At 46.9% G+C, this 18,989-nt stretch overlaps 1 protein-coding gene across 1 annotated transcript in view; it reads left to right on the top strand.

Annotated features, from left to right (window-relative positions):
• LOC143188829 (protein groucho) overlaps positions 1-18,989 on the top strand; it is a 115,781-nt gene that overhangs the window by 45,423 nt on the left and 51,369 nt on the right. Inside the window, exon 4 of the mRNA XM_076393296.1 lies at positions 3,467-3,511. Within this exon, the coding sequence (XP_076249411.1) occupies positions 3,467-3,511 (45 nt within the window). The remainder of the gene's footprint in view (positions 1-3,466; positions 3,512-18,989) is intronic.

The raw sequence follows: 18,989 nt of genomic DNA, 5'->3' as shown, positions 1-18,989 counted from the left end.
CTTTTATGTCCTCTGTGCACGTCTCGTTGACGTTCTTCCGCTGGTCGAAAGTCTTGCTCGGAGCCGTTGCCGATGACTCATGAGTACTCGAGTCGCAGAGTGAGTCACAATTGAGGGGATGTCAGAGGCTGCAGACACAGGAGGCGACGAAAGCGAAAGGAACCGACGTTTTTCGGCTTAACTCGTTCACCGAGGCTCTGAACTTCGATTGGATTGTGGCTGGTTACTGCTTAGATACGTGTGGCTGAGTATAATGGGCTATAAAGATGAGGGACGTTACGTTTTAAGCGAAGCATTGGCGGGATGGGAATTATTGGACACTTAAGAGGATCGCTTTGATGTCTCTTTACCACCCTATAAATCATCTTAATAAAATAAAGAAGAAAAATGAAAAAAAGGAATATTAAATACACAGTAATTTTGGACAATGTTTGTATTGCTGTTGGGATATCAAGTATGTCTTCTTTTTATTGGAAGTAGAAATTATTTTAATTTCACTATTTTTATTCTAAAAAGTTTATTGTAACTGATAGCAGTACAGGGATAAAGAGGTCACTGCATTATAATTAATTTAACAATTCTAATGGAACTTGTCACATAATTCCAAACTCTTAATCAATAATACATGTGCTAGAATGAAAATTCAAGAGTTTTTATTCAACGAATGACAGCTGTATAAAAAACATTCTTGTCTGGAAGGAAAGTTACACATTTCAAACGGGATTAGTGAAGGTTGCCTACCGAGTGTCAGTAAAATATATCTCCGAAGTTCGTAAGCGTGCTCAGCGTGCCGCAAGAGTCGAAAAATGCAGACCTCGACAGCTTCTTTCGCAACTTGTAACCTAGATCTTTGGAAGTTGCATACAGGGAAGAAATATTGGAGGTAGATTGCTTCGGTGCTCTGCGGATTTCAAACTTCCGAAGTTCTTCACATCTCGAGGAGTTTCTTTATGGAAGATCGGTTGCCAGTTTGCAAAATCTTCGATGATCCCGTCAAGATTGGAGTTTGGAATGCTCCGAGAATTTTCTGCTGTCGTACAAGTTTGTAGAAGAGTACGCAACTCGAAAACAAGATACTGTTGACAAACTCACGGCCCTACAATAACAGTGAGAACAAAAGGAAGAAGAAAATTGGAAAGTTTACAAAATCTGAGAATTGATAAATTCAAAAATTCGAACATATGAAAATTTGTAATTTCCAAAATTTGAATATTCGAAAAGTTTGAAGTTTGAAATTGAAAAATTTCTAAAACTTAAGAGATCAATATGTACAGCAAACTCTCATCGCGTTAGAGACTCGTGAAGGTAAAGGGAAATTGAGAACCTCTGTTCCGGTAGGTGAATTAGTTAAACCATACCCGGGACGGGATCTTGTACACACGATGTAGAAACGATGTTACGAGAAACCGGTCTTGGACGTCGCGTACACGCACGAGCACACGAGGAGCACACGAGGAGCACACTGGCCACACGCACACAAGCACACATAGAAGCATCGTGGCAGTGAGAGGGGTAGACCGATTCCGTTTTCGTTTTTCTCATTTTCTCCGCGCGTTTATCCTCCTTCTTGGCCGGGATCTCGCATTACGGCTCAATTTGGCCCGCTTTTCGTAATCTCGTTCGATCGATGTAATCTCGGCTCTCGGCAGCCTTGTACCGGCCCCTAAAGACCCTCCTCGAAGGGTTCTTTTAGACGTTATTACGAATTCGAGCAGCATCTCGGTTTTGGTAACTCGATAATTCGATTAGCCCTTGGGTGTCTTTCCGCTCGACTTAACCGAGCCCCCTCGTCGATATTTCGGGCGTTAAGCCATCGTTTCGAGCGCTATAGAATTAGGAGTAACGAAAGAGAGCAGCCGGTAGAATTTAATAAAAAAGGTGAATAAGTCTTGACGAACGGTGGGTCCTCGAACTAATCGTTTCTGACACATTTGGGTTGCCAGTGAAACGTTGTCGCCGAGGTCTGCGTAACGATCGAGCTTCCAATATCACGCGATCGTTTCACCGCTCGTATGTAACAGGGAATATTTATCGTGACTGCATTTTAATGAGGATACCGGAGTCATTTTGAATCAGCGCTGGAAATGAGGAAAAATCGAGGCCGCTGCGAGCGAATATTATTAATTCGATGTTGCTCGTTAAACGCTGGCAGCTTGCCGATACTACGCTTTCCTGTAAGATTATTAATGACCGTGTTGACGGTTTAAAGGCTTCTGAATTAATTAGCTTTAATGCTTGTTACGGGCCTTTACACGAAGTAGGTACATGTGTCTATAAGTAAGTTCTATACACCGATCCTCCTTCAAGGGGATAAATAATAAAAAAAGGTCGTTTATTAACGAGCTGCAAAAAATAAATATCATAATCCTCTTTTTCCTCTCTGCGACTTCTCTGAAGCAATTAAGTTTGCAGCAGTGCGAAGCATCCAGCGACGTGGGCCGAGTGTAATCGTCCGAGGCAAATCGATCGTCGATTTCTTCGTTTCCCCTTGGCGATCGAACCAGTCAGGTGCAATTGAATCGCGCGTTGCATAATAAGTTGCAGCTGAGTACATTCGAATGAGCGTTATCGCCAAGCTCGAGGCATCGTTCGAGTTGTCGCGAGCGAAATTATTTATCGTTCCGCTGCTGGCACAAATTCGGGTTTATCTCAGTCGTCTTAATCAGTCGGGCCTTTGCGCCCATGAGCGCGTGTACCAATCCACGGGAGTAAATTCAATTAAAGTCAGCCACGGGTATCGAGCGAAAGGAAAAGGAAAAAGACAAGATTCTTGGCGTTGGTGTGTCGATGCCGTGAACCGTGTCTTGTAATTAAACGAGTTTAATCGATTTTATGTTCTCTCTTTAAATAGAGGATATTACACAATAATTGAAGAATAAACATATGCAAAATATATGACATGGCTCTGGGAAAGGTGTATGGACTAGGGACTCAGAAAAGACCAAAGGTTGAGAACCAACTTTCAAAGTTGTATATATCCAATATTTGAAATTCTCAAATTTTTAAATTTTCAAATTTTTAAATATTCAAATTTTTAAACTTTCAAATTTCCAATTCTGTTAATTCTCAAAGTGTAAAATTCCTAAACATTGTCCAAATTTTAAATATTTGAAAAGTCCAAGGTTTAAAAGTTAAAAATATTCAAGTGCTAAAAATGTGAAGTGGTATTCTAAACGATTAAGATTCAAATAGGTATGTGTTTATACTTCATAATGGTCATTCAGCAGCCAGGGTCCCAGACGTAAAAACGATTAAACACCGAAGCGTTCTCGCACGCAGCATGTAGCTCACGTTCCTTGCGCGTCCCTGAGACACACGGATGCTTTTACCGGGCGCAGTTACTGTGCGAGCATCGCGTTAACGCTTGTACCGAACCACGCTTCTTTTATATTTCCACTCGCATGCTTTTGCCACTTTACATCTACCATGTCTAATATATCGTCCCCCTTTTTCTTTATTCTTGCAGTATTACGAGATGTCCTACGGGCTGAACGTGGAAATGCATAAACAGGTAAGCCTTTACGTTAATTTGAAATTCAAATGAACGTCATCGAAGCGCGGCGATAGAACAACGAAGCGGTCGGAGCGCGTACACACGTCCATCTTTCTCTCTCGCTGAGCGTTGTCCACAGACGTGTACGTGTGTCTGTGGTGCACGCACGTGCGCGCGGCAGCACGAGCAGCAGCAGCACACCGGTATAGCAATTACTTCGTTGACTTAACGCGCGATAGCCCGACGTGTCCGCTGAAATTTATGTTTTCATTCATGACGCGGCGGCAGCGCGCGAGCAATATCCGTGCGGCGACTTACTAATCGTTCGGTCGTCGGGCTCCCGTCCTCGAGCGTGCCTGCGTCCTGGCCCTTAAGCCGAAATTAAAGGGACGCAGGATTAGGGAGATGGTTCCTGGGGGATAGCACCGGCTATAGAATAAATATGTAAACAAGGTAATAACATGCAAATTGCACGGGAGGGTGACTTCCGAACGGCTTCTTCCGTCGACTTTCCGACGTTCGAGAAAAAGCGAAGGCCACGCCGGCTTTTACGGGGAATTATTGAGCGTTTTATGGCGCTTTGAAATCGGGACTCAGGGTGCTTCTTTGTTTAACGAGCGCGCGTCTTATGGCTCCAGCGAGGACGGGGGAGGTTTAGCTTTTATTTTCTTGTTTCATGACTCGGGTGTTGAGATTAAGGGTAATTGAATCGATTCTTGGTTGAGAGAGTTTCTATTCACACTTTGCTGGGAAATTGAAAGTTTCAATAATCAGTACACTTTAGTAACTTTATATTTGCTGGAGTAATATTTTTCGAGTATTTTATTAAGCATTAAAGAATGTGGAATATTTTTATAAAATATTTCTATTATTGTAAATTATTTTTATAAAGTATTTCATATTGTACTAGAATTATATATCTCAGTGGATTAGAATATTTTTTTAAATATCGCTGGTGTAATATTCCAAAGCTTCAGGCCTCTCTATTTCCATGTTTCCTCGCGTACGAATTCTATCTTTTCCTAGCGAAGAGTTCCTCTTCACCCTTCCTTTAGACGACACGATTACGTCATTCCCCAGTCTCGCGGTTCAACGATATTTTAACGGGATTCGTCGTAAGAACCGAAAGGAAATGGCGCAAGGTTGGTGTATTCTCGGTAATGCTTCTCTCGTCTCTTAATGGTCCCGCGCGATCTGTTTGCCGAGTAAACAGGCAGAAATAGAATCGGAAGAGGTTCGTTTGATATCCGCGAATTAACCCCTCGAGGCGGTCGGGAACGCGTTCTCCCGAGGCGACGTCGAGTTCCCTTTCGAAGGCACTTTTTACTCTCTCTCTCTCTTTCGATATTAATAAAGGGAAAGATCCACGGGGCATTTGCATCGCAAAGATCCCCTCTCAGTCAGTGTTTTTCTCGCCGTAGCATCCATATTCATCGCGGCGATCGGCGACGATTTGAATTTCCCCGTTTTCTCGGTCGCTCGATCGTGATCGCCATTGTAAATACCGATTTTTCCCCTTCCACGCGGTGGACTAGCCAAAGGAAAAACGGTGGGAGGGCAGAGGAGAAAAACGGCGCGGTTGGTCGGTATAATTTGTTGGCGGCGAAGCGGACCAAAAGCGAGGATGGCCCCACGAGCGAGGCAGGAGGAGGGGGAAGCGTCGTATTTCATTTCGCGCTCGCTTTTACGACAGTCAGGACATTAATGTCGTCAATTACCGTGCACGTCTTCGTCCGTTTTTACCGGCGATTCATTTACGAGGGCCGATCATGAAAATTTATCGGGTCGTCGGACGAAAGCGAACGGAAACCGCTTGGAACGCCCCTTATATCCACCGTCGGCGATCTTTTTAACAGAGACCTTCTTACTCCAAACCCGCCGACCCTTACATTGTGAACAGGTAGGGACAGTTTTACCCAGATATGGTGAATAAAACGGAGAGCTCTGCAGTATTCCCTAGTCGTCTTGAAATCGGGATCGTGAATTCTGCTGCATGGCGATTGGGAGGAAACCTTTTCTGAATGTTCAGAGGGAATCGGTTCTAAAAAGTAAATGAACCTCGGTTTTATGCAGTTTTTACGAATTTTAATCAATTTCGGGCTGGAAGCTTTGGTAAGGTTACCGAGGGGGCTAAGAAAGAGATCTTGAATTCATCTTGAAATCAGAATATATTAATTTATAAAGAATTGTAAGAATTGTAGAAATCTCTCTGAGGTTCCCTTTTTAGAATTTCTCTTCGATCAGTCCACTACCCTATGATTCCGACTTTAAATAAGGATATTACTAATTTTTTTAAATTTACGCTTTTTTGTTAGGTCGATTTATGATAAAACGAGCCAACCTAGTGAAAAAGAGGATTATATTAAGAGATTAATAATCTAAGTACAGACACTTACGCGTGTCGAACGGCCATTACAAGCCAATTTCCTCCCAAACGACCGAATTCCCTGCAACCTTATCCTTACATCACCTTTTCCATTACCTTATCGCGGGGAATCGATCCAGTAAAGAATGTCCCCCATTATTTTTAACGCCCTGTAGTGCCGAAGTTAAAGGGTTAAGAAGCGCTCATTCGCGTCGCGATTTCCCCCCAGCAAGAGGATAAATGGCCCATTTCATCCCCCTTTCTCCTCTCCACGTTCCTCCGTTCGTCTGCCTCACGATTTTTCTCTCCTTACCTCTTCACCTGCGCCCGTCCGTAAGCCAGCCTCCGCGTCGACGTGCCAGGAATAATGCTCGCGTTTATTGAATATTTAGCAGCCGACCCCCGTTATTTCCTCCTCGGCCGTCGGACCGCCGACTCTCCTCTCTTTTTCCTCCTTGGGGCCGCCTCTTCTCGCGCGTCGCTCCTACCGGATGCACCCTTCAAACCGTAAATCGGGCTTCGCGCGTCCACGGGGGAAAGCCTCTCGACGAGGACTGAGGATCGGCGGCGGGGGCCGATTCATGAATTAGCCGACGGGGCCGAGCGGATCGAAAATGGAAGGAGCCCGAAGTTTTGCGCCGTGGAACACGCAGACACGGCCTCTGCCCCCGGGGAAAGACAGCAGTCGGCTTTTTTCTTCGTCCCCCTGCTATCTTCTCTCTTTCGCCTGGTCTGGCCGCGTTACACGTTCAATAAATCCTGACGAGATTTACCGCGGATCCGCCGTACACTTTATTTCGGCCTGGCCAAGTGGAACGGGACTGGGAGGAATTTCTGCCGGTCTCTCCGACGTTGTGGTCCCCAGTTATGCTCCCTCCACGCGATAAATAATAAGAGAGCGGATTTAACATGCGAGAAATTGTGTGCATGAGATGTCCTGTGGAGGTTGACAGGAGGGAAGGGCTTATGATGATGATTTCATTTTGGAGAGAAGTGCAACTAGTGGGAGTGTAAAGGCAGAAGTTGAGGGATAGTGAGAAGGTTTATGGTAAGGGATGTCGTAAAAGAGAATTGGTGACAGTCGCGGGTGGGGAGCAGAAAGTGAGAGATGAATTGTGGGTGTTGCTTCGCGTGGAGGGGATTAGAATTTGTATTTTGAGGGAAGAAAGATTGGATTTAACATCTCAGTCCTTATCATATCGAGAGGTTACTTAAAATTTACATACTTACAAAATAGGAGAACTAAAATTCAGAAATTGGGATAGACGTATAAGAAGATTTCTAAGATATAAAAACTTGGAATTTCGAAAATTCAAAATTGGTACGTTTAAACTGTAACGATATGGAAATTTGAACATTTGAAAATCTAACGATATGGAAATTTGAATATTTGCAAATCCAACGACATGGAAATTGAAAAATATGAAAACTTAAAATCGTTCCTTCTGAGAAACTACTACCTAACAGAATCAATTCCAGACTATCTGCTCTCTAGATTTATCAAAATCTACAAACCCAATATCCTCACTCAACTACCCCTCTCTCCCAACTCCCGCGACCACCGTTCCATCAACTTCACCCAACGAAACGCTCGTATGGGGGGTGGTCATCGGCGGTGATGTCCGCGCGAAATCGCATATTTCCGCGGGGCGACGAGTTACGGGAATCGCGGTGCCGGTCGATGCCTGTTGTAAAATTTCGATAGCGGACGTGTCAGAAGCTGTTTACACGATCGTATTTCTGCGGCACAATTTCGTGCCTGATCGCGTTTATAAAAGCAGAGCCAGCCAGCAGTCGTCCCACCCTTCGCCCCCTGCTGTTCGCTATACTCGCCAGGGCGATTAATCGTGGCGCGTTTATGACGAGCCAGCGTTGCGTCGTTCGCGTGGAAATAAAAAACAGCGAAAAAAAGAGGATGAAATAAAACAAAAAATGCACAGGAGAGGAAAATCGGCAACGGAAACGAGGGGAGCAAGGGTCGAAGGGGTGCGAGATGAGTAACAGCTCCGACGACGCGAGGGAGGAGGCTAAAATATATATATATATATGTACACATAAATGGGGAAGGGAGAACGCGTGGACGTTACGAATCGAATTTATCGGGCGTGTATTAACGCGGTCGGTCGGTGGGTCGGTCAGTCTGGTAAGTGTCTGCGAATGGCGGTGTAAACGCGCTCGATTTCGCTTGGATGTAATTAACGTCGGGGTAATTCCCGACAATTACCGTCATCATCATCATCCATCAGACCGCAGTCGACCTGTTACGTTTTCCTGTTATACCTGCACGATAATTGTCGTCTCGAATCACTGGTTTCGCATCGAAGTGCTCGCGCGCGCACTCGCCGCGGATATACGCTTGTTAAAATGGAGCCCTATAAATCGGTCGGCGATCGACCATTTTAGTCCCATAATGTTTGCCAGAGAATGTTTTTTAAAATAATTCTGTTTACAGCAATCTGCTGCAATATTGCCTTTTATCGACGTGTCATTGTACATTGCATTATCGCCTTAAGCGATTCTTCGAGAATGATATCTGTGGCTTTTAGCGAACAAGTTTTTCATCAATTTCTGACCTGGAAGCTTCGATTATAGTCACATGTTAATTTTTTACATCTCCATATATTTTAACTATTTTTCCAATCGAGAAAACAGAATGAATGAAATTCACGGTATAATATTTATTCCAATTCCATCCCTGTTTCCTTCGTCGTAGCTCCAGTATATCTGAACGCTTACTCGGAAACGATAATTCCAGAGGACCACAAGCGCTGTTATAACCCCCGACACGTAGCGTACCGTCGTTAAACGATCGCGATGCGTTTTTATTCGCAGCAAGCGATGCGTATTGTAAATGTTTTCGGGCATTACTCTCGATTTTGCTAAAGCTATTACCGCCGATTCCGCAGCCTGCAATACGTGTCGGGCAGTCGGAAAATTCACGCATGAAAAGTACCGGAGGCCACCGAGAGTGATTCGATTTCGTTGTTTTGCGCTCGACTCGTTGCTACACCCTCTCACCCCCCCGTTTCCGCCCCTGCCCCGCCGACCTCGCGCTCGTGTACCAACTCCCTTGGTATAGTCTGCTCATTATTCATTTATCGGTTTAACGAGTACATCCGCGAAAAAGCATTGCAAAATACCCAACCACCCGACTGGTCGATACCGCGCAACCACCCCCTCCACCCTGTATTTCCTCTACTAATTTCCTTCCTGTTCGCGGATTGCACGCGTTGCACTACCGATTTCACGATTTTTCCCAGCTTAATGCGCGTGTCCCCCTGCCCCGCCGCTTGACGCTCGATATTCCTTTTATTCAGTTGATGCGAACTCAACGAGCGATGGCATTGCAATTTTGACTTCCTCGGTTTTACACTCGTCAATGGAAATATTGTGTCTGTTGAAGAGGACGAAGTGTGGGGATAACCGTGACGGAGTAAGTGCGAAGAAGTAATCATTTTTAATATTACGGAATTAGTGGGGATTAATATAAATAAAGCTTTCACTGTTCCATGCTTTGTCTTCTTCACCGAGTCGCTAGAAAGGTAAAAGCAAGTTTGGAGATTGCAGGCACGTAATGTTTCGCAGCTGGAAAGCACGCGATTCTACAAATTACTCTCTCCCCTTCAGGCAGAGTGATTCTTGATTTTCAGAGGCCAAGGAAGGGGACACGGAATCCTGTCGCGTAGCCGATCGATCTGGAACAAGATTACGACCGTTCCGAATAGACCTCGGATGTCCATAAATCTAGGATTCATCGTTCCTCCGGCACCCTTTTGTCCCCCCGATGCTCCCTGTTCTTCAGCGCGGCCGAAAAACGAGGAATAAAAAAAATTACGGTCGTGGAATCTCGTCAGGTGCTTCATGAATAACCTCTCAAAACCGTCCACCGCGCGCGATTTCTCTCCCTCTCTCGTTGGCCTCTCTGTAAGGGTAACCCAATACACGCACGGCCCTCTGGTCCCTCGCTTGCTCTTTCTCTCTCCGCGCACGTCCGTCTGCGTGTACGTTGGCCATCGCTTTTTCCACGTTTTATTGTGTCTGCAGAGCGCCACTGGTTTGGTCGGGCGGGCCGCGGCATACGCGTCGGAGGCGGAGAAGCAGATGGAGATTGAGAGGGAAAGGGAGAAAAAATGAGGGTGGCGATGTCGGGGCGGAGGAACGAATGGTACGCCAGGGAAAACGTGCTGCACGTCGGCAGGGCTGACAGGGGGGGAGGGTGAATTGGCGACGAGAGAGATAGAGCGTAGGAGGAAGGGAGGTTGTCGGAGAGGGGGACAAAAACGAAGAGCAGAATTCGCTATCGGAAAAATCGAGCTCTCCGTATGCCACTGCGCGGCGACCTCTCCACGCACACATGTTGCCCCCTGTTGTACTCCCCTAACCCCTACCAAACCGCCGTCTTTCACCCCCTGTCCCGTGCACTTTTCTCCTCCTCTGACCCTCGCTCCTTCCTGCCCCCGACCGCCTCGTCCAACATCCGTGTAACTTCGATCCCATGTATCTTGCTTCTCCGTTCCCCGCTGGCCGGGACACGGTCGCGTACGAACACACACAGGCAGGCACTCTGTGTCCATACACGCTGGCGCGGGCGGTCGTTGTGTGGCTTGGCACGGCCGCGGCGAACGAGTCGCAATATGTGCACGATAAAATATACAGAGAAATGTCTACCCGCTACGTACGTCTACATCCTTTTTCTCCGCTCCTCTTGCCGCCGGTGGTCGTGGGTGTGCGCCCGCGCCCTCGATCGAGGAACGGTGCACGAGTATTATGGCATACCTATACCCTGTGCGCCCCCACCTCCGCGTCGCGGCCCTTTCAGCGTAGGGATCTGCAATACCGATGGGGTTCCATGTACCCAATACACGTCCTCCGTGCTCGCGATCTCTCAACACGATAAGTCCTTTCAACCGGCACCGGCTTCGATCCTCTTTTCCCTCTTCTCTCGCAACCCCCTTGCCACCCACCCCTTCCCCCTAGTCGGTGTTCCTCTTTTTGCCCCGCGGATAGGAAGGATGTTACTCGGAGACGACGCGACCGAGGAGGAAGGTTTTATCCGGAGCAACTCGGGTTTGCCTGGCTGGAAATACCACACGAATTGAGCCGCTCTTCTTCTCCTCTCCTTCCATCGGCAGTTTCTCCCCTTGCCACCCCTAGCCTTTTGCTCCTTGAATAGGATGCCATCGCCAATTCTGTTTTCGAGTCGAAGGAGGACCCTCTTCCTTTCGTGACTCCGCGCGACGACTCTTATCCCCCTACGGGCGTATTACGGATCCTCTGTAGTTATTTCGGCCCCTTATCGGATCTTCGGTAATCAGATCGAGTGGTCCCGTCGGTGAAAAGACGCGATGGATGTTATTCACGGGCTTGTTCGATCGACTCGACTAACCGTTTTCTTTTATTGCTGGAATATCTTTAATTCTCTGAGCTGTCTTCCCATTGGATTTCGCTGAATGTTGGGAAAATTGTCTTGCGATGTGATTCTTGTTAGCTCGACTTTCTTGGCGAGTCTCGTTTTCGTTCCTTTAGAAATCATTGTTCTTTGACTCTCTTTGGAAAATAGTAGATAAGGAGACAAACGTTTTATTCCATTTTCTTGGAACGCAATCTAGCTTACTTGTAACCTCTTCTTTGCTTCATTTTTTTTATTTTCAAGCACTTAGTAGAAATCTTTTTACCAATCCAGGCATAAAAGAATATTGCTAGATTTTTCAATCTAACTTATAACAGCAAAAAATAAATCCATGTTATTTTAACCTTGTCATATTTTTTTCAGTTGCTCCATTTTAACAGTCTTTATGATCATTGTTATTCTTTTATTACCTATAATATTTTTGGACCATAGCGATCTTACTTTTTGGGAAGTGATAAACTCACCGAGCCCATTTAGTATCGAAATTAAGTTCCATATAATTTTATTTACCATGTTTCCTCATTGCCAGCGGACGTAATCTCAAAATTGTGAAATTTCAATAACTCTCATGAATCATAGACAATACGAAGTCAATAATTTTCGTGATATTTTGTTGCCCTTACTTTCATCACACTTCTCTCCAAGAAAGACATAGAACAGTACCTGTAAGCACCGATCTTCAAGCTCTCCCAACGTTTTCAGGGAACATCGAAGCTGCATTGGCTTCAAAAACCGTATGGGAACGTTTTCAAGCATTCTTTCCCCGTTCGCCGTTCCATTCCCCCCGTATCGTCTACCGAGAATATAAAAACACGGGAGGAGATGGTTTCCCGCGCGTCGGTTTCGCGTTGCGTATTCCCCAGGCTCTTACCGAACGCGGCATTCGCGAACAGACTATAATTAAGAACAACGAGTTGGCACTTTTCCACGAGGGTAACGTACTCGAGTGCTGGCGCGCAGCGCCGACGGCAAAGAGGAGGAGAGGAGAATTACCGTCGATGACTTAACGCTATAACACAGGCCCCGGTATTACGCGGCCGGATAACCCTCGAGGTCATTAACACACGAGTATCTTCGATCGTGCCGCGGATAGGGGCTAACACCGCGGCCATGAATTTTTATCGGCCCTTGTTTCGCTTTTACGCGGCTCTTAAGATGCCGGAAGTCCGACCTTCCTCCCTCTTCTCGGTCGAGCCACGGCCTCCTCGAGGAGACGCTTAATTCTCGGAGCCACCGAACGGCCACTTAAATTTCGCGCACTAAAACCCACCCTCTGGGGGAGGAGGAGGCACAGTCGTTAACTCTCGAGGCAGTCTGAAGGCGTTTCCCTCGGGGACCACCAGCGGGGCTGCTCTCAGGGATTTAAGCACCGCGTAGGTGCTCTTCGTGGCCAGCGACTCTGCTACCGACCCCGACGTTGTTGCCAGCGCCAGGATAGCTTTTATCAGTCATACCGCTTTTACGAGTCGTTTCTCTCTTTCCTCCTCGATCTGCCCCCCTGTCGCGTCTCCTCTCGTTTTAGCCTCCGCCGGGCTCCCGTTCCTACGTCTTCCGGGGGCAGACCTCTGCTGAGGAAACTATAAAACTCTTATGCGTGTCGTCTCGCGTTTAGTGCACCGTGCTGGCATGCAGATGCAGCGTAGCGGGTGGTCGGAGGAAGAAAATCGGGTTACGCTGTGTTTCTTTTAGAGCTTTCGTTCTTTTATCGACGGAACCTCGTTTTTATGCATTGCTTCGGGAGCTTCAGCAGATTGTGAATTAATCCTCAGTTGGTAGGAGCTTAATATTGGGGGAACAAGGAGATTTATATATATAAATCCATAAGCATAAGGTCCATAACCATATCGAAATACCGATTTCTGTTACTGTCTTACAAGATAATTGCAAATAAAAATGTTCCACGTTATAAAATCCAAATGTTGGATTTTATAACGTGGAACTATACAGCTGAAAGTATTTCAATGAATTTCTACAGAATTTCTGACATATGTGAAAATCACGCTAAAACCCAAAAGACCCAATGTACCCTATGGTAATTAAAAAAAAAAAGTAGTACGTCATTCCAGACTCGATGTAATAAAATTGCTCCGAAATTACGCAATTGCTAACAGTTTAAGTAAGAAAAATAAATGATTAAAATTGAGCTATCTGTCTGCATACTATATTTACAGGAAAAACGTAGGTATAATCTGTAGCATATTTCAGAAAGCAGCCTCAAACGAAGCTCATCAGCGAAGCCCATTAAAATTCAGAGCTTACATCAGATTAATCATCCACTGGCAAAGACTCTAAAAAGCCCCCGCTAGGTCGGCATTCCCCCAGGGTAATCGCATCGTTCCCCGCGCGCGTCTCGAATCAAGAGTTCCGCGTCAGACGATATCGATCTGGCGCGTAGTAACAGGGGTAATTTGTCCCCGCCTCGTTGAGAATTCGTTTTTACGGCCCCGAGTATATTCTAAATCATGAGCGATAAGCTACACCTAAGCCGAGGGTATTTACATTTAATTAATCCCGGGGGAGCCGGGGCCTGTACTTCGTAGCCACCCTGTGGGCATATTTATGGACTCTGCGACTACGAGGCGGTCTCGAGACCCTCCTTTCCCGGCTTTATGCCCGACGTTTCGCACTTTTATCGATGCCAGGGTGTTAGCATTATGCCGGCTATCAACGAGAGGGTAGAACGAACACCCTTCGGCCCTCTCGCGCCCCTGGGAGTCGTTAAGAGGTCACCCCCTCCGTGTTTTCCACGCCCCGTTTTCTTTCGCCTCCCCCCGTCGCCGTCGCGCACCTTCTTTTTTCGTTTTCTCCCCTTCCGCTGTTGTTCCCACCTCGCTGCAGCTCGTTCCCGTCGACTGATCAGGGGGAGCGTTTAAAAGGGAGCAGCGGGGCGAAGAAAAAGCGCGGATCGTTTGAATTCCACGCTCTTCCGCGGATCGATCGTTAAGGTCGATTCTCCTCACCCTCCCTCCTACCCCTCTCCGCTCCAATTCGGAATTAATTTTATCTCCGCGCGCGGAAAGAATCACCGTTACGGCGAAATCCCCGGCGAAAGTTGGCCGTTTCGTCGAAAAACAGTCGTCCCGGTTAATCCCGGGATCGGATTACCCGCTCGAGAACAACCGACGTTATTTAAACGCGCTCGGCGTAACGAACTCGAAGCGAAAAAGCGCGGAGGAAAACGGCCAGCCTTTGAGAAATGGCTTTGGCAAGTGGATCGTGGAAATGTGTGCTATGTTTTTTTTCCCCCTGCTCCCTATTTCGCCCCGTCTTTCGCACGATTCGCTGCAATCGCATTCGTGGATTAACGAACTGGTATCCGACTTTGAAACGGACGTGCTGGATAGATATGGTAATTACGGGGGAATTCATTGTTGGACCTGCAGACGTTTTTTTAGGGAAGGGTGAGATTGAAGGGACTTTCTGGTTTGTTTGGAGGGAAAACGTAGTTATGTTGAGGTGTCTTGAGATTTTGTGTCTAATATTTTGCAATGGAAAATTTATGTAGGCTCCTTGTTATATAGAGATAGATCGAGGAATTTGTGTTTCCGAACTCTTTATCGTACAAGCAAGGCAAATTCAGACATGGTCGTCAGAACATCGTTCCTCGGAAGACGCATCCAGTGTAACCGCAGCCTAAGCATGGATACAAATCAGAAGGAGTTAAGGCGAACGCAATCCCCTAAATCGATCTCGAAGAGGGCTCCTCCCTGTTGATCTCCCTTCCTCGCATAATCAGCAGCAAGTGCTATCAGCAGGGCACGAAGGTCTTGTTTTCCTCAGTGTTCATCCCGGAATTACGAGGGTCGGCTGACAACGATAATTCCTTGGTGTTTCCGCGGGTGTGCCGGGGGCGAGCAGTAAAGCCGCGTTCACAATGCGAATTCCCGTCGTGTCTGCGACAATGTCGTCGTTAGCGACGTGGTCGTGGCAGTGAATACACCGCGGGGCGATTTCAAGTCGTCGTGCTCGAGAGGGCCATCAACGGGATGGGGACGTGGCGAGAGAAAAGGGGGACGACAGCGGGAGAAATAGAGAAAGAGAGGGTGAAACGGAGAGCTGAAGAAAGAAAGGGTGGGCAGGGCGACAGGGGAGGAGAGAGCGCTTTAACGAGAACAGCCAGAAAAGGGTGTTCCTGCTCGGCGCCGTGACACTAATTTGCCCGCTCCACGCCACATCGGATATCATTCCGTCGCGTTTTCACCACCTTCCTCCGCGTTAATTACCGCGGTCGTATTTACACCAGCTAAGATAGAAACGAGTTCCGCGCGCTAGGGGCGAGGGACTTTTGCTTGTTTTGTGCATCCCGAACAATGCCGCGTGCAAGAACGCCGACCAAGTAATGACAGCGGTTACGCGTCGTTCCCTTTTTCTTTCGCGAGACGTCTGAAAAACAGGCCTGGTTTTGTTGCCGTGGAACCGTTGCTCTGTCAGACACTTCCTTTTTCGAGGCGAAGTTATTCTGTACTGGGGCGCTGAGGTGACTTCAATGTTGGCGTTGTTGGATATGTAGCTTCGGATTTGGATGGAAAAATTGATTTGACAATAGTGGGAACATTTTTTTGGAAAGGAAAATGGATAATTCTGGTAATTGTATATATGGCTTTTAATAGATAGAGAATAAGTAACGCAGGGAAAGCTTATCTCTGTACGTATAACAAAATGAATTGCATATAGTCATTTAGCTACGTAATGCGGCTTACATTAATAGAATTTAAAAAGAAGGATATGCACTACAAATATTAATTATCCTTCAGAGCTTGAAAATTCAGAAAATTCAGTTTTATTTACCTAGAAACAGAGTTTCCAGAATACTTCATCAATTCCACTGTAATCTCCCTAAACAGCTCACATCTATCACTAACAAGAACAGATCCAGCCATTTCCAACAAGAGGTAACAACATCGTCAAACTATCTCCGGATCCCATTAACTACCGACATTTATATTGAAACATTGAGCACAGTCGTGGAGAAGCCGTTTGAAAGCCGAGCGCATTCGAAATCCCATCGCTGTTAGGTATTCCGCAGGCTAACGTATTCTAACATGCCGGCCCAATAATCGCGGCCGGCTACAGAATACTACACCCCGACTCGAAATCGAGAGGATAGAGACTGCTTTCTCGCTCCCTCTGCTCTGAAGAGAGGAACAGAGAGGCGAAGGCGGAGGAGGAGGAGGAGGAGGAGGTCAGCTTCGGTGGCCGGGCCGTTAATGTTTAGCGCAATCAGCGATAATGGCGGTCTATGGCGCGTTTAATCAAGGCAGTAGCCCGTTGCGGCTTGCGGTTCGAAAGCGGCCTGCCCCACGGTGCAAAGGAAAGGGTCAGTCCGTGTGCCTGTGTTCGTATTCCGCGCACATGTGTGAAACAGGGAGCAACAGACGCAGTTGGGCGAAAGAGATGGAGAGATAGAGACAGAAGGGATACAGAGGGGATACAGAGGGGATGAAAGAGAGGGTCGAAGGGATGGAGAACAAGAGGGTAGAACATATCAGGTGGGCTTAGCGGTCTCTGCTGGCTCGGCATCGCCTCGACCAGAGAGTGACCACTGTACACGCGCACAAATGAACGGCAGACGCGCACACGGACCGGTCACACTCTCTCAAACTCGCGTCTGTGGTCAGCATCGCGAATCGACCAGACTCTCCCTTTCTCTTTCGTTCCCTCTGCCCGTATTCTTCCATCTTTCCCCAGCGATCTCCATGCTCCGTCTGCTCGCCACTCGTTCCCTTCCATCCCTCCAATCCCACTCCCTCTCTGCCGTGTTTCTCGTTCTCCCCGGGACTCGGCCTTTCCGCTTCGAGGAGCAGACCCCGCCACGGTCGTCTGCGGTCAGCGCGCGGCGAAGTGCCTGACGCGAGGATCTCCAAAGTACCCCAAGCACAATCCCTCCAGCCTCGTTTATCCTCGTGTGCCGACTAACGATCGCGCGCGATACGAAGCGGGCTGTTGCGCCACGCCAATGAGGCGGTAATTGTAATTGGACGATCGACGATCGATCCCTGATCGATTAGTCGCGGTTTCTCTGGAAAGACTGTTAACCGTGCCAGATTAGATTCCCTGCAGAGATAAGTCTGCTGGGAATCGTGCAAGATTGCGGGTGTCCAGCATTTATTGATTGGTATTTATTAACGACATCGTTGGATAATTGAAGCGGAGAGCATTTAGGATCCTCCCACGAGAAGTCCCCTGGATAGCATCGTCTCTAATATATTCCAGAGGACTTCTCATAGGACAGGTATATATAGTACCAGGCTCGTAGATTACTTGCGACAAATCGGGGCCTGTAATTTCTATTGGGCGGAGTATCCCGATTACGATAAGACGATTTTCTCGGCGGAAACCTATTTGGTGGGTGCAATCTCCTGGCAACAGGCCCTCAGTTTCCTCTAATACCTGCTCGTACGCGGTACATCCCTCTTAATGGCCGAGGCAAGCTTCGCCCGTAGTTATTGACTGCTACCGGCACTTTCGTGGCGCGGGTATAGAGCCAGGGCTGGCTGGATTTCCCGGTCGTGTCTAATATCCTGAGTGCCGCTAATTTGCCCAGCGTAACCCACTGACACGCTAATCGATCATTGTCCCGTTCCCAGGCGGCCACGACGACGTCTCTCGGGAAGAGAGGCTGCGAAAGACGGAGACGGAGCAGCTGGAGGGAGAGATTGCGAATTGCGCGAGTTAGGGACATGGAGATGGGTAATTAGGTACTCGAGGGCAATCGGGGCCACCTCGAGTAACCGCCTACGCCGGTGATCTCGACGACGATGCGCAGATTGCTGTGCACGGTGGTAACTTTGTTCGCCGAGTGCCGCTCTCGTACTTGTATCAATTTACAAATTGCCAGTTGGCTCTGCGTCTCGGCGAAATTTATCGTCACTGTTAGTGTTTCAAATAGAGTGCATTCTGTTTCCTTTAGTTTTCAAATTTCTGCAAATTAAGGAGTTTGCGTAGCGTTGGTTGTTTGGAAGGGATCTCTTCAAGAGTGCAAATAGAGTACTTTCTGTTTTCTCTGTAGTTTAGACATTTTTGTAAATTATGGAATTTACGTACCACTGGTAATTTAGAAGGGATCTTTCTGAACTATTTAAAGTCTAGCAAAGTTGTAGAAATTAAGCAGTGATTACCTACTTCTGATATTTCAATTTTAAAATAGGTAGGTAATTTTATATCCTCAGTGAATTTTGTTCCTTTCCAATTCGAATATTACTAAAATAGCTACTTTATTTTATTAAGACCTAAATTATTTTATTCCATTTCGCTCTTCTATTTTCGTTAAACAATTTACCCATTTGGAGCGAAATCTGGTATGACCATATCTCATGCTCGTCGCTTAAATAAACGCCGACTAATATGGATGAATCTGCCCTTCGCACTTAGGGGGTTAAAGCAGGCCAGCAGTCAAAGACTCGAAGGTGAATACTCTTCTGGCTCGATGATTGATGCATCCACAGGACGTAGCTCCTTTTTATCCTGCTGCAATATCGATACATCCGGTCGATCGCGATTACTCATGGCTGCGCTTGAAAGAATGACCTGTCGCTGTCAATTCATTCGACGCTCGCTCTTCTTTATCTCTTGTTACTGTCGGACAAGGGTGAGTAATGTACTTCGGTGTCCGATATCCGAAGGTATCAATATTTTCTCGAGTCTGTTTTTTCCTTATGTCCGGGGCGTCTTATCGGGTTTCCCGTCTCGTTATCCGCCATTGCAATGATAAGAAAAGCGAA

The sequence above is a fragment of the Calliopsis andreniformis genome, chromosome 3, assembly GCF_051401765.1.
Source record: "Calliopsis andreniformis isolate RMS-2024a chromosome 3, iyCalAndr_principal, whole genome shotgun sequence".
NCBI classification, from domain to species: domain Eukaryota; kingdom Metazoa; phylum Arthropoda; class Insecta; order Hymenoptera; family Andrenidae; genus Calliopsis; species Calliopsis andreniformis.
This window is presented reverse-complemented; position numbering and strand designations above follow the sequence as displayed.